This window comes from Borostomias antarcticus (assembly GCF_949987555.1).
Source record: "Borostomias antarcticus genome assembly, chromosome: 20".
Taxonomy (NCBI): domain Eukaryota; kingdom Metazoa; phylum Chordata; class Actinopteri; order Stomiiformes; family Stomiidae; genus Borostomias; species Borostomias antarcticus.
The window spans coordinates 4,218,538-4,238,130 of record NC_140253.1 but is presented as its reverse complement, the minus strand read 5'-3'; the positions used below and the strand labels follow the sequence as shown (position 1 = coordinate 4,238,130).

Below are 19,593 nucleotides of genomic sequence, written 5' to 3'. Positions count from 1 at the left end.
CCAACGTAATGAAGACTGAGGGGCGAATTCACTAAAGGATTGCGCAGCTTTTCCTGACGCAAAGCCTGTGCAAATAAGTCAAAAATTATGTTTGCTATTCACAAAGCCCTCGCAAAGGGTGAAATACGGTGTTAACTGCGTTGCGTTCGTCATTGCGTTGCTCTGCGCCGGTGTTATTAGCTCATATTTAAATTAGGTAATATGGGCGGAGAATGTTCCCCTTTCTATGCAAATTAACATTATTGCAAAACCCGCCCAATTCACAAACATCGGCGCAAATTGCCTCACGCAGTTAAAGTGAAATTAATACCGTTTTCAGAAACGTGGTGGTATTTAAGCGCAAGGGGTGTGTCGCGGCCAGCCTGTCCGCTGATCATGGCAGCAGTGATTGTTGCGAGGCGAAGGCATCGCAATGCCAGGCATGTTGTTCGTGAGAGAATATTTAGAAGAAGGTCACTTTTTGATTTAACACTAGAACCACCGCGGTAACTGTTTGGACACCAGAGCGCGCAGCTCTTCAGCCAACTGGAGGATGAAGTGGCGTCTGGGGAGGCTCAGTTGACTATGCGTCTCTCCACCCGTCCCCAGCGAGTCCAAGCTCCCCCAATGAATATAATAGCCTACATAGCACGAAACTGTGCGTATAATAGTCTATACGCGAAACTGCGCATTCCCTATAGCTGTTCATTGAACGGCTGGGGGCCGATATAGGTATAAATAAATAAATAAAAACATAGCCTACACAATATTTGTTTTATTTGAATGGTCTTGAAAATATTTTGCTTTTGTATCATAGGTGACGGCAGGTATCATCTTCAGCCATGGATGATGACTCCCGTGCGTAATCCTTCCAACGTTGGAGAGGCGGCGTACAACTGGGCTCACATCAGGACGCGCGGTGTGATTGAGTGCACATTTGGAATCCTGAAAAGCCGTTTAGATGCCTAGATCGTACCGGTGGGGCAATGTTATACACTCCCCCAAAAGTATGCCAGATCATCGTGCTGCAACTTGCATAACATAAAATGACAATTTTTCCTTTGTTCGTCTTTTTAAATCATTCCACCTCCGTTTGCAGTCTTCCACGTTTACACACACAAATGGCACTGACTGATTGGGAAATTAAACCCCAAATATGATTTTTTGCTGCAGTCGTGATATTTTTTGCCGAAAGCTGTGAGACATGTTTTTGAACCTCGTCCGTGAGGCCTTCAAGTTCGCTGTCTGAAAATCGTATCTTTCTTTTTCTGTCTGCCATCGTCCAATGATATGCATACGAGTTGTATGCGCTGTATGCGCAGTATTTATAGTCATTTCCTATATCAGCAGCAAATTGCACTCAGCCGCAAACACCGAATGGGCGTGTTTGCGCTGGGATATTATTAGCGCAATGTCTTTAGTGAATAGGTTTTTAAAACGGAGCACATAGCGGGCGCAACTGACGCGCAATATTATGGTGCAATTAGCGGGCGCAATTTGCTTTAGTGAATTCGCCCCTAAGTGTTAGAAATGTACATAATCTCAATGTAATTCTTTGTGCTATCCTATTTGTCACGGGCACTCGAAAAAACATGCTTCAGCAGCGCCCAACGCGGGGCTCGAACCGACGACCCCCCCCCCCCCCCCGAGATTAAGAGTCGCATGCTCCCCACGCGCCGGGGTCTACGGCTTGCACCGAGAAAAAAGGCCTGGCGGGAAAGAAGACTCGCCTTCCCCGGGCGCGTGAACAGGAAGTGACAGACGCGGGCGGCCGGAACGGGGGTTTTCTCGCGGTCTCTCACCTCTTCTTCTCGGCCTCGTGCCGGCTGAGGAGGCGCTGCAGGCCGCCAGTCTTGAAGCCCTGGAAGTGGGCGGCGGGGGCGCCAACCGTGACGACGTCATAGAAGGCATCTGGGGAGGGGGGGGGAGAGGGCAGAGGTTAAACCTGGAGAGGTGGTTAAATAAGTGGAGAGGAAAGAGGAAATGAAGGGAGGAGGGTGAAGGAAGGAAGGATAGAGGGTGGGAGGGACAGAAGGAAGGAAGGAAGGAAGGAAGGAAGGAAGGAAGGGAGGATGGAAGGAAGGAAGGAAGGAAGGAAGGAAGGAAGGAAGGAAGGAAGGAAGGAAGGAAGGAAGGAAGGAAGGAAGGAAGGATGAAGGGAGGAAGGAGAGAGGGACAGAATGAAAGAAGGAGGGAGAGTAGGAAGGAAGGAAGGAAGGAAGGAAGGAAGGAAGGAAGGAAGGAAGGAAGGAAGGAAGGAAGGAAGGAAGGAAGGAAGGAAGGAAGGAAGCAGGGAACCGGAGGGCAGGAGTGATCAGATGAAAGTAATATACAAATACTCATATGAATGCTTTCACACATACACACCCATAAACACACATGTTGACTTTAGGTTTGACATTAATACGTATGACAGCTTGTTGTATCTTACATAGCATATGGTTGGACTCTCTCTCCATCCCTCTCTCTCTCTTATTTTTATTTTTATTAAACCTTTATTGAACCAGGTGACCTCATTGAGATATGGAATCTCTTTTCCAAGAGGGACCTGGCCAAGAGGGCAGCACAAGGACACAAAGACAGACATAATACAATACTACAATAATACATTCCAATCTCTCTCTCTGTCTCTGCTGCCTCATGCTTTTAGTGTAATGTAGCTAGTTTCTCGCACATTGCATCCAAGGATGTTTCACCCCAACTGACACACTGTAAACAAACACTTAACAGGTTGTGACGCTCTGTGTGTGTGTGTGTGTGTGTGTGTGTGTGTGTGTGTGTGTTGTTAGGGGGGGGGGTAGAGTCCACTAGTGCGTGTTTACGAACATGAGGTCAGCTAATGGTGGCGTGCCACATACCGCTGCAGGAAGTAGTGTTTGAAAAGCTCGGCTATTAATGACAGATGTTAGCGGGAGGTTTACCGAGATGATGCACCCGATGCACCCGCCCCCTCCCTCCCCCCCCCCCCCCCCCCCCCCCCGCCCCCGCACGGCAGAGTGATGGATGAGCAGCCATGGCTTCCCGCTTTAACAATCCTGGCGTCTGCCCCCTGCTCCTCCCTCTCTCCCCCCTCTCTCTCCTTCCTATGCCCCCCCCCTTCTCTCTCTCTCTCCTTCGTCTACTCCCCTCTCTCTCTCCCCCTCCCCTGCTCCTCCCTTCACTCTCCTTCCCCTGCTCCCCTCTCTCTCTCTCCATCTACTCCCCCTCTCTCTCTCCCCCTCCCTTGCTCCCCCCCCTCTCTCTCCTTCCTCTACTCCCCCCTCTCTCCTCCCCATCGCCCCCCTTCTCTCCTCCCTCCTGGAGTTCTAGAACTTCCGAGGCGCCTTAATTGGCCTCGCCCCTCGCAGTGCCGACTGATGAAATACAATGGCGGGTCGCGGGCCCACACACATCAGTTAGCTGCTGATTTGCCTGGGGCCCCCCCCCCGCCACCCGTCTCCATAAATCCACTACAGGGCACGGCCGCGCGTCTGTCTGTGTAGGCGTGTTTGTCGCTCCCTAGGAAGGGAGGAAATTGATTGCTGCCGAGAAGACGTCGGCCGGTATAATTCACACCGTAGTTAACCCATCCCCCATGTCCCGTTGAGCGGAGATAAAGTGCGCCTTTTACACGGGGCCCGGGCTGCCGCCGAGCGGAGTCGAAACGTGGCGTACCGTCCTACGCCGCCGTCGGGGGGAGCGGCGGCGGGGGCGGGGGCTTCGCTGCTGTCACTCGGGAGAGCGAGCAGCCGCTTTCCCTGACAAACGAGGGTTTTCTTGAGCTCATAAAGCAGCCGTTCGCCAGGAGCGTTTTTTCTCGCCGGATGATCAATGGAGAAAAGCTGAAATGCAATAGAAAAATGCATGGTTTTGTTGTGTGCGTGTGTGTGTGTGTGTGTGTGTGTGTGTGTGAGGGGGGGGGGCTTCTTTGAGAAAGCAGCATAAACTGGAGAAGAGTACTAACGCCCTCTCAAACTCAGTGATAGACTTAAGGAAGAATTGACATGGAAGAATTGACATATTCTCAATTAAAATTCATGACTTGGTAGGTACTTCTCAGCTTCTCATTTTTTATTATAAAAAATGTTGAGAAAGAGAATGCCTTTTTTCCCTCATCTCCGACACAGCGAGCAGCTCAAGGTCAGGGTTGCACTGAGGGGTGGCATGACATCCGATCACCAAAGCAAATCTTCCACCTCCGGAACGCACGGTAATTTTATAGTCGCTGAAGAGCAAAACGGCCAGAACATTCTCTTCTTTCAACACTCTCTCTCTCTCTCTCTCTCTCTCTCTTCTCCTCACAAGCCTGGTTTAATATACAGGCCGGGCTCTTTCCTTCATCCCTTCTCGTGGCGGAGGTCAGCCAGCGGTCACGGCCATGATGACTTGATTCTTTCCGTTTCCCGTCCGTCAGTCTTCATGTCTTCCGTGCGGTAAGAGAGCTGTGGCAAGGCCTTGTCTGGGACTCCAACGTTCAATCAATCACACTGCGCTTGAAACACAGCCTGCTCGGAGCTAGCGCATTAGCTCTTAGCCGCAGTAATGCATTCTGACTGGGGAGGGGGGGGGGGGGGGGGTGAAGTAAAGAAAAGAATGGCATGTCAGGGAGGGATAGGAGGCAGCACTAGCGCTATTGCTAGGCTGTATTTGTGCTCTCTTCCTCTGGAGTAGCATTGGCGCTAATGCCGTGCTACGTCTGCGCTAGCTTCCCCGCGAGGAAAAGAGGCCGGCGCTAATGCTTAAACTAATGCTAGGCTATATCTGGGCTAGCTGGCTTCCTCGGCGGGCCGGCTTGCACGGGGCGTCGTTATCCACGTCCGTCTCTCTGGCGGGTGGCGGTGAATCTCAACCGGTCGGTCCCCCTGACAACCCGGCACCGCAGTCATCCTCTACGCGCACGCTCTCCTGACAGGCGCGGCGCGACGAGTCAGAGGGGAGGCGACCTCTGTGAACTACCGGGAACTCTAGAATGTTCTTCCAAATGTGTACAGTATGCCAGCCATACAGTGTAGTTACAGCGGCAGCTATAAGGGTTGTGTGATTCGACAGTACTGCAGGTTTGACAGTTAGTGGTAATGAGGCTCACTGCTTAGCCACACAGGGTAGAAGATGTCTTTTGTTCTTCCTCAACTGTGGTTTCAGGTTAGGATTCGGGGCAGGTGTCCCTGACCGAAAAACCTCCCCAGATCTTTCTCTAATTGCAGCTTCTACACAGCCTTGAAATACCCTTTCTCTCCGCTCTCCCAAACTTAGTGAAGCAAGACTGCCAGAGGTCAGTGTGGAGACTTTTTTTTGTTGCAATGGACACTTCTGTTGTGACACCTGGAGGTAGGTTTGATTTATCTTCCTGTGTGCAGTGACTGCACTTAGGGCACTTTCTACTTTAGTTCCATTGTGACTGAATATGCTAAATCAAGCTCCCCCGAAAATATTTACAGTACTCTGATGCAGCACAGTATAATATCTATAGTATACTGCCCATATTCAGCCCAGGACACTGCTTTGTAAGCATGCATGTATATGCTTACATACTCAACATACTGTACAGTGTATATGACACATTCATACCCGTTTTCCTCGGACACGTCACCCTCATTCTCTGGGTGTGCAGGTTAATAGGGATGAACTCCAGATACTTCTGCCCTTTGCTACAGCTGGGTTTGAACGAAGGACCTGGGAAAGAAGCAACAAGAGGAAGACTGGTCAGAGCAACGCTGCTGTAAAACATGATGTTTGTAATTGAGAGATAAAGAACTCTCTAAGTACCGGCTTTGATACCAGGCACTTCAGACCATGTTCATCTGGATAATATGCAACACAGTGTGGTCTTTTTTTTTCCTTCAAATGATTGCTTTTAAAGTCGCACTGAAATGAAAAAAAGCATTCGGTCCCATTTTGGTTCACATAATTGGTCATAGTTCACACCTATTCAACGATGCATGCCCAAAAAAATTCAAAATTCTACTTTTGTTGTAATCTTATATCAAAGTATATAATTTCTTACTTCCTGGAAAACGATAGGTCACGTGCAATGACCACAACAGGTACCTTAGATTTTAGGCCAATAATCTCACGACATCCACCCGTCAATCAACGCTATCCTTCTATCGAATCTGTCTAAAGTTCTTAAAACCCGTCCACTTGTCAATGTTCCAATCCAATTCCTCTAAACATATGTCCCAGCCTCATAGCTTGTTTGCGTCGGAAATACATCAAACTACGGAGGTTAGATGATCTCAAACATCCGTTTCAGTGCGACTTTAAGAAAAAAGAAAAAAAATATTTAAAGACATTTCTGCTTTATTAGGAAAGGACAGTGTAAGGACAGACAGGAAAGCTGGGAGAGAGAGAGAGAGAGAGAGAGAGAGAGAGAGAGAGAGAGAGAGAGAGAGAGAGAGAGGGAAAGACATGCAGCAAAGGGCGTGGGCCGGATTTGAACCCATGCCACTGCGGTAAGGACTAGTCTTTATATGGTACGCACCCCAACCCATTGAGCTACTGGGGCTTTCTTTGCTTTCTTTATGCTCTTACTGTGGAGGGTGTTAACACCTACACTCGTTGCTGTGAGGATAGTAAATTGGCCTGAGGTGAATGTTGTCTTTGTTTTTTTGAATGAAGAGATAAAAGTAGTTGCTATTAAATGACTTGAGGTCCATTTGATGAACAATTAACCAGTATTTAATTGAAATCCATTTGAATAACATTGCAGACACATGTCCAAATATAATTACTATGCAATTATATCCTGAAATGTGTGTATATTATATATATACGGTTCTTTATAAGGTATATATACATACATACCCTTCATTTAAAAGCCAGATCATTTCAATCAGATCAATCAGTCCTGCGAAGCCTGCGCTAATGTCCTGCATAATCCTTTAAGCACAGGATTTTATGCCCCTTTGCACCACCTGCTTTGTAGAAAACTTCCAATTAAAATTTCTCCCCCACAGATCAAGCAAAGTCTTTGTTTGTAGCTTATGGTCATGCGCAAAAACACTATTTGATACTCCACGTCGGATGCTTAAATCTCAAATATGCAAATAGAATCAACAAACCTCTTTGAAATTAGGCTAAGCTTTTAAGTGCAGTCAAGTTACTCAGGCATCTTACAATTTTGTGTTGTTTGCATAGAGAGAAGGTTATTTGCTTAAGATGAAAGAACGGGGGGGGGGGGGGGGGGGTAGGTGCACAAGACATGAGGGAAGATGGATTCTCAACAAACATTTGTATTAAAAATCAATAAACAAGGTTCATGAAGAAACTTACTGAAATAAGTGCCACCTCAAAACTTTTAATTGAATTTCTCTTTGTTTGAGAGCCTGGCAGCATCTCCCACACACAGGTAGAATAACAACTGTTGATGTGGCAACTTGGCAAGCCTACACGAACATAAACAATGTTCTCATTCCATAAAGCGTGAAATGTGAGTCCGTGTGTTCCCTGGCTTAGAATCAACACTTCACCCCATGAGCTAATTAGATATTCCTTGTAGAGTGGTACAGCTAAACACAACATGCTAGCCTGCTCTTAGCACATCTGCGTTCTAAAACGAACATGTCCAAAGACTCCACATTAAATAGTCTGTCAAGAAAGGGGATATTATTTCTCTACAGGCATTACTGCTAGCCTTGGCTGCTAGCTTTCAGTTATTTGTTTTTCAGTTATTATTTCAGTTATCTATCTACGTATTTAGTTCAGGTTTCCTTGAAACAGATAAGAATTTGAAGTTCCAGACAAGGTTTTATCCTTGTCTGGGAAACTGGCACTTAACGTTGTAATGTAAGACAACCAAAATGCTAACAGCCACCAGAGGTTCATTGTTAGCATTCATCCATGAGCCAACGTGTCCCTCTCCAGTTGTGCTACTGTAGGTAGAGCTGGCACTAAAAGGCCGACGCTAGCGCTAAAAGGCAGCAGTCGCAGTCGCTCTGCCTCAGTGGGCTGTCACTCTGGGGAGGCGGGCTAATCGGGATCGGGCGAGTGACCGGCGCGGTTTAGACGTTATCCATATGAGATCTTCCCCGTCTGTTTGCGCAGGTGGTCCGGGTGTTTGCCGGGAGTGGCGGAGGAAGGAGTTGGATGTCAGAGATACTGACCCTCAGCTGACCAGACGCTCTGCACTCCCTCTCCATCTCTCTCTCTCTTAATTTGACAAACACAAATAAAGCTGCCAGCGACTCACGTAGATCCGGACAGTTTGAATGCTATTCCACATCAAAGACCCAACGAGCGTGAGTGTGTGGCAGCTTCCTGCCAGTCAACTGAGGCCTGCTGCTCACGTTCCAGCTTGGCAGCTGGCGGCGTGGCGCACAGGGCTGGCACGAAAGACCGCAGCCACACACACACACACACACACACACACACACACACACACACACACACACAAACACACACACACTGTACGCATACACACATAGAAGCGTGCACACACAACACACGCATGCGCAAAGCTGTCACTTCCACTGGCTTCTCCCCACTCACATCGGGAACCGGCTTGGCATGGTAAAACAAGACTCCGTCCGCAAGGCGCCCGGCGCCAAGCATCAACGCCGGTTTTCCTCCATCCCAGACAGACAAGCCATCTGTGGAGCATCTCCTCACATAGACAAACAACACAAAACCAGGCCAGGTCAAGCCTGGCTAATGTGCGAGGCTGGCGTGTTTCTGTTCAGGACTGGTAGGACGGAAGCTAGTCACGCCACTGAAATAGCTGTGAATTGAAATGACATGAAATAATGTCTGATAAATTAAGATACTGTCGATCTTGTCGCCTGGACACATCAGTTTCAGTGCTTCCAATGCTAATCCAGCACAATAAGAGCGGGATAGCCAGTTAGCTCATGGGCTCACAACAACTAGCAGCAGCTTCCATAACATTAATGGTAGCGGTCAGTGGCTAAAGCAGTTACACTGATGATAACATAAAGTCATCCCCACTGGGAACCCCGGTCTCCTGGGTGGGAGTCCAATGCTCTCACCACTACTCTACTTGTGCAGTGGAGATCGACAGGTTGGTTTTGGTGTCCTTCTTCCAGTCCCTATTGTGGGTTGGGGTTAGAATAAGGGTTGGGGTTGGGACAGGATATGACCTATAAGGCAAGGGGTAAAAGTTGGAGTGAAAGGATGAACATGTGGAGGTTTGGGGTATAGTCCCATAAAGTCATCCCCACTGGGTCTTGAACCCCGGTCTCCAGGGTGGGAGTCCAATGCTCTCACCACTACTTGTGCAGTGGAGATAGGGACTACTGCTACACTACTGGTGCTGGAACTACTGCCTCTTGTGGCCAACAGAGAGATGCAGGCCAGCATTGTCGGGAGTAAGGGAGGGAGGAAGGAAGGAGGGAGGGAGTGATAACCCGACAAACGCTATACTAGCTGCGCGGCTGGCCAGCCAAGCACAAAAACAGTCTGATTCCTTGTTCATACTGTAGCATTTTAGCATTGGGAAGCGGGACAGTGCTGAACATCGATCGTGTTGACCTTTATTGTGTGTGGCGAGTATTGTGTGAGCCGACCGTCCCCCAATATCACCGCTGGCCCACAGGCGTTTCTATACTGGCGAGTCGACGCGGGCGGCGGCCATCGCTTCCTGATCTTGGAAGAGCCACCGGGAATGTCCCGTCTATTTCAACCCGTTCCTCCGGCACACTTTCTAATAAACACCTCGGCGGCGCAGTCATACCCTGCGGTTTACCGCAATCAAGTTTGGTTGACAACCGAATAACATAAGACAGACCGTATATACTGTGCCGTCGAAGGCAGAGTCTGTAATATTGCCTGCTGCTCAATGACCGTCGCAACACCGTATAACGGTTGACTGGTTTGGAATGTGATCACTTCACCGTTTATGACTGTGGTTCGTGCCCCGGGCGGGTTGGGAGTTTGAGCTCGGCGATATGAAACGGCGGAATTAAAGTTAATATGGGCTACATCTCTCATCTTTCCAAGTGAGGTGTGGAAGTCGCTGCCTTTAAGCTCCGACGACACAGGCCAGGCACCTCGGGGTGGGGGGGGGGGCGAGCCGACTGTTTCATCCATCTCTCTCCACCGGAGGAGGTACGCAGAGCCGGCGTCCGACGGTATGACTGACGGGTGATCGAGCGCTGCACGGCAGGCCGCACGGACCGGGCAGGCCGGTATAAACGGCGTGCACTGATTCGCCGGCGAACGGCGCGCAGCACGAGCACGGCCGGGCAATGGTTAATTCATGAGCTGGGGAGCCGGGGCGCGGAATTATTAGCGAATCTGAAGTACGCCGGGGTCAGCTCGTCTAATTAAAAATGGATCAAACGAAAACACATCCAAGGGGTTTGAACCTGAGCGTTCTGGTGGGGAGGCGGCTTTTCTCCTTTCTCTGTCTCTTTGCCGTTTTCTTTCTCTTTCTTTATCACTTTCTCCCTACCTTCCTCCCTCTCTCTCTCTCTCTCTCCGTCATCTTTGCTTCTCTCACGCGAGAAACCCTCTCTCTCCCTTCTGTCTTCCACTCCACACCTCTTCACCTCCATCTCTCTCTCTCACACTTTGGGGCGAATTCACTAAAGGATTGCGCAGCTTTTCCTGACGCAAAGCCTGTGCAAATAAGTCAAAAATTATGTTTGCTATTCACAAAGCCCTCGCAAAGGGTGAAATACGGTGTTAACTGCGTTGCGTTCGTCATTGCGTTGCTCTGCGCCGGTGTTATTAGCTCATATTTAAATTAGGTAATATGGGCGGAGAATGTTCCCCTTTCTATGCAAATGAACATTATTGCAAAACCCGCCCAATTCACAAACATCGGCGCAAATTGCCTCACGCAGTTAAAGTGAAATTAATACCGTTTTCAGAAACGTGGTGGTATTTAAGCGCAAGGGGTGTGTCGCGGCCAGCCTTTCCGCTGATCATGGCAGCAGTGATTGTTGCGAGGCGAAGGCATCGCATTGCCAGGCGTGTTGTTCGTGAGAGAATATTTAGAACAAGAATGTCACTTTTTGATTTAAGCGAGCCCGAGATAATCCGGAGATACAGGTTGCCAGCTCAAACAATTCTTGCACTATTCGACCGAATCAAAGATGACATTGAGCAAGTCACTCAACGATCCCATGCAATAGGCCTACCTCATTTTGGAACCAAAGTCTTAAGATGGGCCTCATTAGGCCTATACGACCAAACATGAAATGAAAAGTATGACAATCACTCACTGGGGTGCTGGGTTAGGTAATAATCACAATAAAGAAAATGGAACCCATACACTCGCTCCAGAATAAACCTTTAATTTAATTTTCAAGTTTCTTCAGGTCCATGTAGGCTAGTCAGGTAGACACTGGAAACACTGTCAATGAAATGTTTGTTCTGGAGCATATGAGAGTGCACGTCATTTTGTCTTGAACATGAAACATCTACAACCATTTTTCTACCTAAAAATATATTGCGAAGTCTGACTATTTTCACTGAAGCTGTTAACATAACGTTAACTTCCGCCTAAAGATTCAGCACCATGGACAGCTCCGTTCAAACTGATTTATTTCGCCGTGGCATGACTAACAAATGCAATTCAATGTACATAGCGCATTTCTCACATGACAGTAACAATGCGCTTTACAATATACATGTTAAACAAAAGACAAACAAATGCCAGTTAACGAAGGACAAACCGTCAAAAATAAAGGATGTAAATATGAAGAAAAAACAAATTAGGAAAGCTCCATCATGGTCTACATCATAGGCGTAATGAAAAAAAATAAAAATACAAATGGTCGATAATTAGCCTACCTCCTCTCCATTATTTTGGCCCTACATTTTTCCCCTTCCTATCCCTTAATTGCCTGGCCTGGACTGGCGTGGCACTCTGGCTAGCCTCCCTCAATGAGGAGTGTGGCTCAGGCCTACTCTGGCTGACTAGGCCTGCATTAGCCTCCAGCGCAGCGGCAATTCTCCCCATTACCCCCATCAACTCGGTGTGGCCGGCCTGCATTTCGGATCTCAATCCGGAGATGTTGTGGTTCAAGCCCGCCAAGGCACTGACCATTTGTCGGGAGCTGTTTCCCAGTGGCCTCAGCTGGCGACGCATGGCTCGCAATTCCATGGTCAGGGCTTGCAGCTGGGAGGCATGCTGTTCTTGGGCAGATGTCTGTTTTTGTTGCTCATAATATAACATTTGGTCAATGACCTCATAGTTGACCGCGGGGGGTGGGTTGTCCATCAACATCATGGGATGTTGGCTGGACACCGAGGCGGATGGTTGGAGGTGGGATGGGGGGGGAGTCCTCCCGAGCGACCTCAGTCTCCAAAGGGCCAGGCATTGGCTCATCTAAAAAGTCGTGGCATATTTATATCAGACAAACTAAACAGACAAGTAAAATGTGGCTATGTGACATAATGTGACAAAATAAATTTGGTTGGGGGATAGCCTAATGATAATACTGAACAATGATAAGAGTAACAATGACAATTCTAATCACTAAAGTAGTGTACCTTCATGGTCCTGTGGAACACACTCGCTTGTGTCAATTCCCTCCTCCAGGCCAGTAACTTGTTCGCTCTGGAGTGTTGATTGAACAGTTTCTTCGTAGCTGTTTAGTGGCTGCTCTTGAGGAGGACCTCCACCGGTTTTTTTGGCCTGGGTGGCATTGAATGACAATTTCTCCTTTGTTCGTCTTTTTAGGTCATTCCACCTCCGTTTGCAGTCCATATTTCCACGTTTACATACACCTACGGCACTGACTGCTTGTGAAATTAAACCCCAAATCTGATTTTTGGCTGTAGCCGTCATATTTTTGGTGGAAAGCTGTGAGGCATGCTTTTGAACCTCGTCCGTGAGGACTTCAAGTTCGCGGTCTGAGAATCGTATTTTTCTCTTTCTGTCTGCCATCGTCCAATGATATGCATACGAGTTGTATGCGCTGTATGCGCAGTATTTATAGTCATTTTCTATATCAGCAGCAAATTGCACTCAGCCGCAAACACCGAATGGGCGTGTTTGCGCTGGGATATTATTAGCGCAATGCCTTTAGTGAATAGGTTTTTAAAACGGAGCACATAGCGGGCGCAACTGACGCGCAATATAATGGTGCAATTAACGGGCGCAATTTGCTTTAGTGAATTCGCCCCTTTGTCTCTTTCAACCAAACACACACATTCACATCTCCCTCGCACCTCCTCTCTCTTCCCCCCCTCCCTCTCTCTGTCCCCAACTTTTTATTTTCATCACGTTAGCTACCAATAATTAATCCCCCCCCCCCCCCCGCCCAGCTTAGCGCAGTCTGTCACCTGGAGAGGTGAAGGCGGGGCCTGGATTACCTTGGCGACGCAACGGGACCCTGGGGCGGTGAGGCGCCACAGCTAACTCGATTAGCCGCCCGACGCATCTGGAGCCACGTGCGCTGACACCCCTCCTCCTTCTCCTCCTTCTCCTCCTCCTCCTCTTGGTTCTGCCGTTCACCTCCTCTCCCTCCCTCCTCCTCCTCCTCCTCTCCTGTCATCCATCCCTCGCTTTCTCCGGGGAACCTTTCCCTCTTCTTCTTCTTCTTCTTCTTCTTCTTCCTCCCCTCCTCCACACCTCTCACCTTTCTTCTCTCATTCCTCTCTCTCTTTCCATCTCCTCTCTAGACCCCCCCCCCCCCCTCCACACACACACACACTCCTCCTCTTTCTCCTTGGTGAGGAGTGTGCGTAGCAGCGCTGTTGGTGGGGGAGGAGAGGAGGAGGAGGAGAGGGGGTGCGGGGGGCGAGATAGAACAGCGACAAATATCTCATTACAGAATGAGAGGAAATCAGGGGGAAATCAATCACTGGCCTCACGGGTCTCCACGGCCTCGGGGAGCCGGGGGCCGAAACGTCGATGGAGGAGAGGAGAGATGGGAGGATGATGGGAGGAGGAGTGCTCTGCCTCGGAGCTGAGGGGCTGGTGTTTGTTGTGTTTGTTTTATTTTTATGTCGCCATCAAGGACGGTATGGCGGGAGTCTATCGGGTTTTGGCAGAGGACTGAGTTCGATAATTTGATAGTGACACATGATATCCGTCATTTGGTGAAATGGTGTGTGTGCGTGCGTGCGTGTGTTCCCACTGGGGTATGTGTGTGTGTGTGTGTGCGTGTGTGTGTGTGTACAGTAGGGGACAAATCTAAGGATGTGTGTGAATGTGTCTCTGGTCTAACAGAACCAAGGGTCCTGATTACAAGTTGACACACACACACACACACACACACACACACACACACACACACACACGCCCCCCTGCTCTCTCCGTTTCCCTCTCTCTTGCTCTCTCTCTCTCCCCTTTCTCTCTCTCTCTCTTGCTCTCTCACCTATTATGATGCTATTTATACTTAACCTCTCATATTATTCTATTTCTATCATTATTTTTGTATATTAATGTATTTTATTATTGTTGATGTAAATGAAGTGCACAAAACATGTTTATTTTCAGCCTCCCATTTCCCCCTTCCTCTTCCTACTCTTTTTGTATATAAGGATTTGTTCTTAATAGCTTGCCTGGGTAAATAAAGGTTAAATACAAAAATTAAAAATAAACAGCACACACACACACACACACACTCACACACACACACACACACTCACACACACACACACGTGTTTCCCCTAGGATTTTTTTCAGGGGGGTCGGTAGTCCCCCCGAAACTACTAGTGTTGTCGCGGGGCAGGCATGTCACAGATACATGGTGTTGACAGTATCATCATGCATAAGCCAGCGTGCCTAGCAACGGCTACCATGTAAACAAGAAAGACAGACCGTTGGTGTAGGCTGCTTAAAGAGGGTTCAAAAGAAAATAATAACTGCTGAAAATGATTTGAAACTAACTGGGAATGCAGAGCCTAAATGGGAAAAACATTGTGAACTTGAATGCAACGCCACTTAGGCCATCCCTCCAAGGCAAAGGTAGGGGAAACACTACATACACACACACACACACACACACACACACACACACACTCACACACACTCACACACTCACTATTATTTTTATACCTTCACCAGATGAAGAAACTTTGTTGCTATGGAAACTCAAACACAGCATGAAAAAGCAGAATCTGTATTCCCTGTGGGGAGAGCAAAATAAATAAATAATAAAGAACGAAGGGAAGAGTTCTCTCTCTCTCTCTCTCTCTCTCTCTCTCCTCCCCCCCCCTCCCTCCCTCCCTCCCGTCATCTTTCTTTCTCAAGATAAGGTTCTAAATCCAATAGACGGACATCAATTATTCAGGCGGTAGTCAGATGAGTTCAACTCCATACGTGACACCGGGCACGATGGTCCGGAGGCGGGGTCTCTGACAGCGTCTTTCGCGCCTGTGTACGCCCCCCTGGCGCCCGTACGTCTACGCGATCTTCCCGCGATGACCGGCGCCTCTGCGCATAAACACTCTCCAGCTGCTCGAGATTTGATTCTGCATCTCTTCAAAAACCACATAAAAACGTCCTCCAAAAACAGATTAGGCATTTGTCTGTTTCCACGGAGTCTACGATAACAAGCAGAAACCATCCATCTCTCCTGCTCGGCGCAAAGATAAAAACACAGACCTGTTTACCAACCCACGAGAGAGAAAGAGAGAGAGAGAGATGGAGAGATGGAACATGTGTTTCCCTTTATGGTCAAGGACAAAATGTGACGCGCTGACAGACAAACAAACAAACAAACTCTGTTTTGGACAACGCGATAAACAGTTTTTTGTTGTCACCGTGATTGTTTGCGTCTTTCGCCAAGGGCACCCCGCTCTTCAGAGGGGCTGAGTATTTTACCGTTTCAAGCTCTTGGAGAGAGAGTGTGTGTGTGTGTGTGTGCGTGCGTGTGTGTGTGCATGATTGCGTGGGTGCACCCATGTGTGTGTGTGTGTGTGTGTGTGTGTGTGTGTGTGTGTGTGCATGTGTGTGTGCATGATTGCGTGGGTGCACCCATGTGTGTGTGTGTGTGTGTGTGTGTGCGCATGATTGTGTGGGTGCACCCATGTGTGTGTGTGTGTGTGTGTGCGTTTGTGTGTGTGTGTGTGTGCGTGTGTGTGTGCATGATTGCGTGGGTGCACCCATGTGTGTGTGTGTGTGTGTGTGCATGATTGCGTGGGTGCACCCATGTGTGTGTGTGTGTGTGTGTGTGTGCATGATTGTGTGGGTGCACCCATGTGTGTGTGTGTGTGTCCGGTCCCCTACCAGTGATCTTGTCCAGCTCAGCCAGGGTCTCCTGGTAGGAGTGGATGACCTGGCCGTAGCGAGAGACCACCTCCTTCCGCAGGTTGTCCCAGTGAGGAGACAGCTCCCCCAGGGCCCTCAGCTCCTGGATCCTGGAGAGGAGGGAGAGGAAGGAGGGAGGGGGGAGGCGGGTTGGAGGGAGGAGGGAGGGGGGGAGAGGGATGGAGGGAGGAGGGAGGAAGGGATAGGGATGGAGGGAGAGGAGGGAGGGAGGGGAGGGGGGTGGAGGGATGGAGGGAGGGAGGGAGAGAAGATAAGTGGGAGAACAAGAAGCCTTATGCTGTGTGATTCAGAGATAACATGTCATAATATATATATATATATATATCCAGTATAGACTTGGATTCATTCGTTCGAGTTACAAGCTGAAAAGCGTTCTCAGATCCAGGTCTGCTGCAAAGCGTCCTCAGATCTCCCCCCCCGAGGCCCTCTAGCCGGTGTAGTGTGTGATAAGATGTTGAAAGCAGCGCAGCTCCCAGCTCTTTAACCGGCCGGTAAATCCAATCCTTTCGCCCCGGACTCACTCCTCTATGACAAATGCTCTTCATTCTCTCCAGCTTTGCCTCAAATAACCTCCGATTGTCACAGCAGAGGCTGTACATGTCAGAGGCGTGTACGTACACAAACACACACACTCTCAGAGGCTCACGCACGCGCGCACACACACACACACACATACATACTACATACACACTGTACACTCTTTCAGAGGCTTGTACGTACACAAACACACACACACTCTCAGAGGCTCACACATACATACATACTGTACACTCTTTCAGAGGCTTGTACGTACACAAACACACACACACTCTCAGAGGCTCACACACACAGACACACACACAAACACACACACACACACTCATCAACATCCCACCACAGAAAGGGAAGAACACACACGACATGCGCCCGGCCCGTCTCCCAGAGGCCTAGCGCTTGTTGAGTTGCTGTGGAGTGATTATTGCAAACACAATCCACGCCCGGGGGTGAGCTGCTATAGTGTCCACTTATCCACTCTCCCTCCCTCCCTCCCTCCCTCCCTCCCTCCCTCCATTCTTTCAGTTCCACACATACAGAGCTGTACCATTCTACTCCCATCACCAGTGATAGGCCTCTCCATGTTCCCCACTGGGGGGCCCTTGGTTCGGCCGCCTCGTCCAGCACCACGGACAGCACGTTCAGCACCACGGACAGCACGTTCAGCACCACGGACAGCACGTTCAGCACCACGGACAGCACGTTCAGCACCACGGACAGCACGTTCAGCACCACGGACAGCACGTTCAGCACCACGGACAGCACGTTCAGCACCACGGACAGCACGTTCAGCACCACGGACAGCACGCTCAGCACCACGGACAGCACGTTCAGCACCACGGACAGCACGTTCAGCACCACGGACAGCACGTTCAGCACCACGGACAGCACGTTCAGCACCACAGACAGCACGTTCAGCACCACGGACAGCACGTTCAGCACGTTCAGCACCACGGACAGCACGTTCAGCACCACGGACAGCACGGCCAGGTGATCGAGGGGATCCACAGGCTGTTTGTGGTCGCCCGGGCAACGCTGCTCACCAGCTGCGCTCAATCCCCTGATAACTCGCGAGCTGAGAACGAAATCAGCTAACGAGCCACGCCGCCTCAAAAAGGCCAGCAGGCGAGACAGGAGTCAGTCCTTGGAATAAGTGAGAAGGGAAGTGTGTGCTGCTGGTTGACTCATGTTGGATTTTTTCCCGCTTCATTAATTCTGTTTTCTCTGCTGGTTCCAGGAGTAGCTGTTGTGTTCTGGCCCTGGTCCCGAGCCCCTCCACCACCAGAAGACCGCTTTTCGGTCGTCTCCCTGGGAGATCCTTACTTTGAACATTTTTGCCTTTTTTTGCTTTATTGAATAAACGCGCCAAGGCGCTAACTAGCCCCCTGCCTGGTCTGAATAACTGAGCTCCGCCTGAAGTTCCCTGTCTGGGTTTTACAATATACACATCAAAAGAACAGCCTATTTCAAAGATGATAACTTATTTTCTTGATTCATTCATGAAAACAACACCTGGAGTATTTGGAATATCACACAACATATTCTTGTCAGTAGAACTGAGCCAGTCCTTTGTAATAGCTACAGTACAGCCATTTAGCATGTGTGCCTTTGTCTCTTTATTTCCTGGAGTTGTGTGTGGGTGTAGGACACAGTGTGGGTCATGTCGTGATGGATACCAGATCGCCAGGTTGTATTTTGTTGACGGGCCTTAAAGAGTAGTAAAGAAAAAGTAAAGAATGTCCTTTTACTTTAATTTGAGTTTATTTGATCAGGGACAATCGACCAATCCACCGTGATATACATGACGCATGAATACAACTGTAAATATGTCAGCATTAGCAGAGTTGCTAATTTTCAGCTGCAGTCCCTGGGCTAGATGTTACATCCTGGTCCTCCCCGATGGTGTTTGAGAGGATAGCGTGTGACAGAGAGTGATTTGCAAAGGGTAAACAAGCAAGTTTCCCTTGTAAGCTTAGGCTGCTCCAATGCTGAGCGCTCTGTGACCGGCTCATTCTTAATATCCAGGCTCTCGCTGTTGTGGTTGACAGCTTGTGTTGCGCACCGTCCTCCCGCTCACAGTACGCACGCGCTCAGATGAGCGGCTAGGTAATGTTGTTGTCGTTGTTGTTGTTGTTGGGTGCCGTCGCGCGCCGTCAGTTGCATTCCAGAGCGACGGCAACCGGTCATTTAGGTCCATCCGGTCTGAACGCACACCGGATCCTGTGGCTTTGACGTCCAGTTTTCCGTTGCCCTTTATTTAATATCCGAGAAACTGCGTCTCGTTCTCCTTGGCAGGTGGTACAGAAGAAGAGACCCGCGGGGTTTCTCCGGTTTCTCCGGCCGTAGCGTCAACGCCGTTGAGCTCGTTTAGGAGGGGATGGTGTTAACCCACTCAACGTTTGGCACGCCCAGACCTCCATCCCCGCGGGAGATGATGTGGTGGGTTGAGTGGGTGTTTAGACCCGTTTCCTCGCCACGCTCACCATCTGTTATTCAGCTCTGCCAGGGTGTTCTGTGGATGTTTGCAAACATATGTTGAATTTTTGAGAGTTCTGTGCCTGTAATCTCGTTAGAATAGGGAGAGAGGAGGAATCAATGAGGTTGAGTCTGACAGAGTAGTCGTGGGTCAGCTCTCGGACCTGCTCTTCTTCGCCTGCGATATTGAAGTTATGGCCGAGATATGGGAACATTTCGTGTCTTGAATAGATATAGGAATGTTTTGTGTATTGAATAGATATAGGAATGTTTCGTGTCTTGAATAGATATAGGAATGTTTCGTGTCTTGAATAGATGCAGATGGTTTCGGCTTCATAGTGAAGGAAGGGGCCTGTCGGATTTGGCTTTGTGCCACCGATTTCCACCACTGCGTCTTTCATAGAACGAGGAGCATTTAGAGTGTTTTACTCCTCGGTGCG

At 49.1% G+C, this 19,593-nt stretch overlaps 1 protein-coding gene across 1 annotated transcript in view; it reads right to left on the bottom strand.

The window, feature by feature from the left end:
* The window catches only part of inpp4b (inositol polyphosphate-4-phosphatase type II B), a gene marked incomplete at both ends in the record, with an annotated part of 127,983 nt that overhangs the window by 29,714 nt on the left and 78,676 nt on the right, over positions 1 to 19,593 (bottom strand). The window contains 3 exons of the mRNA XM_084454468.1: positions 1,782 to 1,890; positions 5,527 to 5,631; positions 16,103 to 16,233. Coding sequence (XP_084310594.1) covers positions 1,782 to 1,890; positions 5,527 to 5,631; positions 16,103 to 16,233 — 345 coding nt within the window. The remainder of the gene's footprint in view (positions 1 to 1,781; positions 1,891 to 5,526; positions 5,632 to 16,102; positions 16,234 to 19,593) is intronic.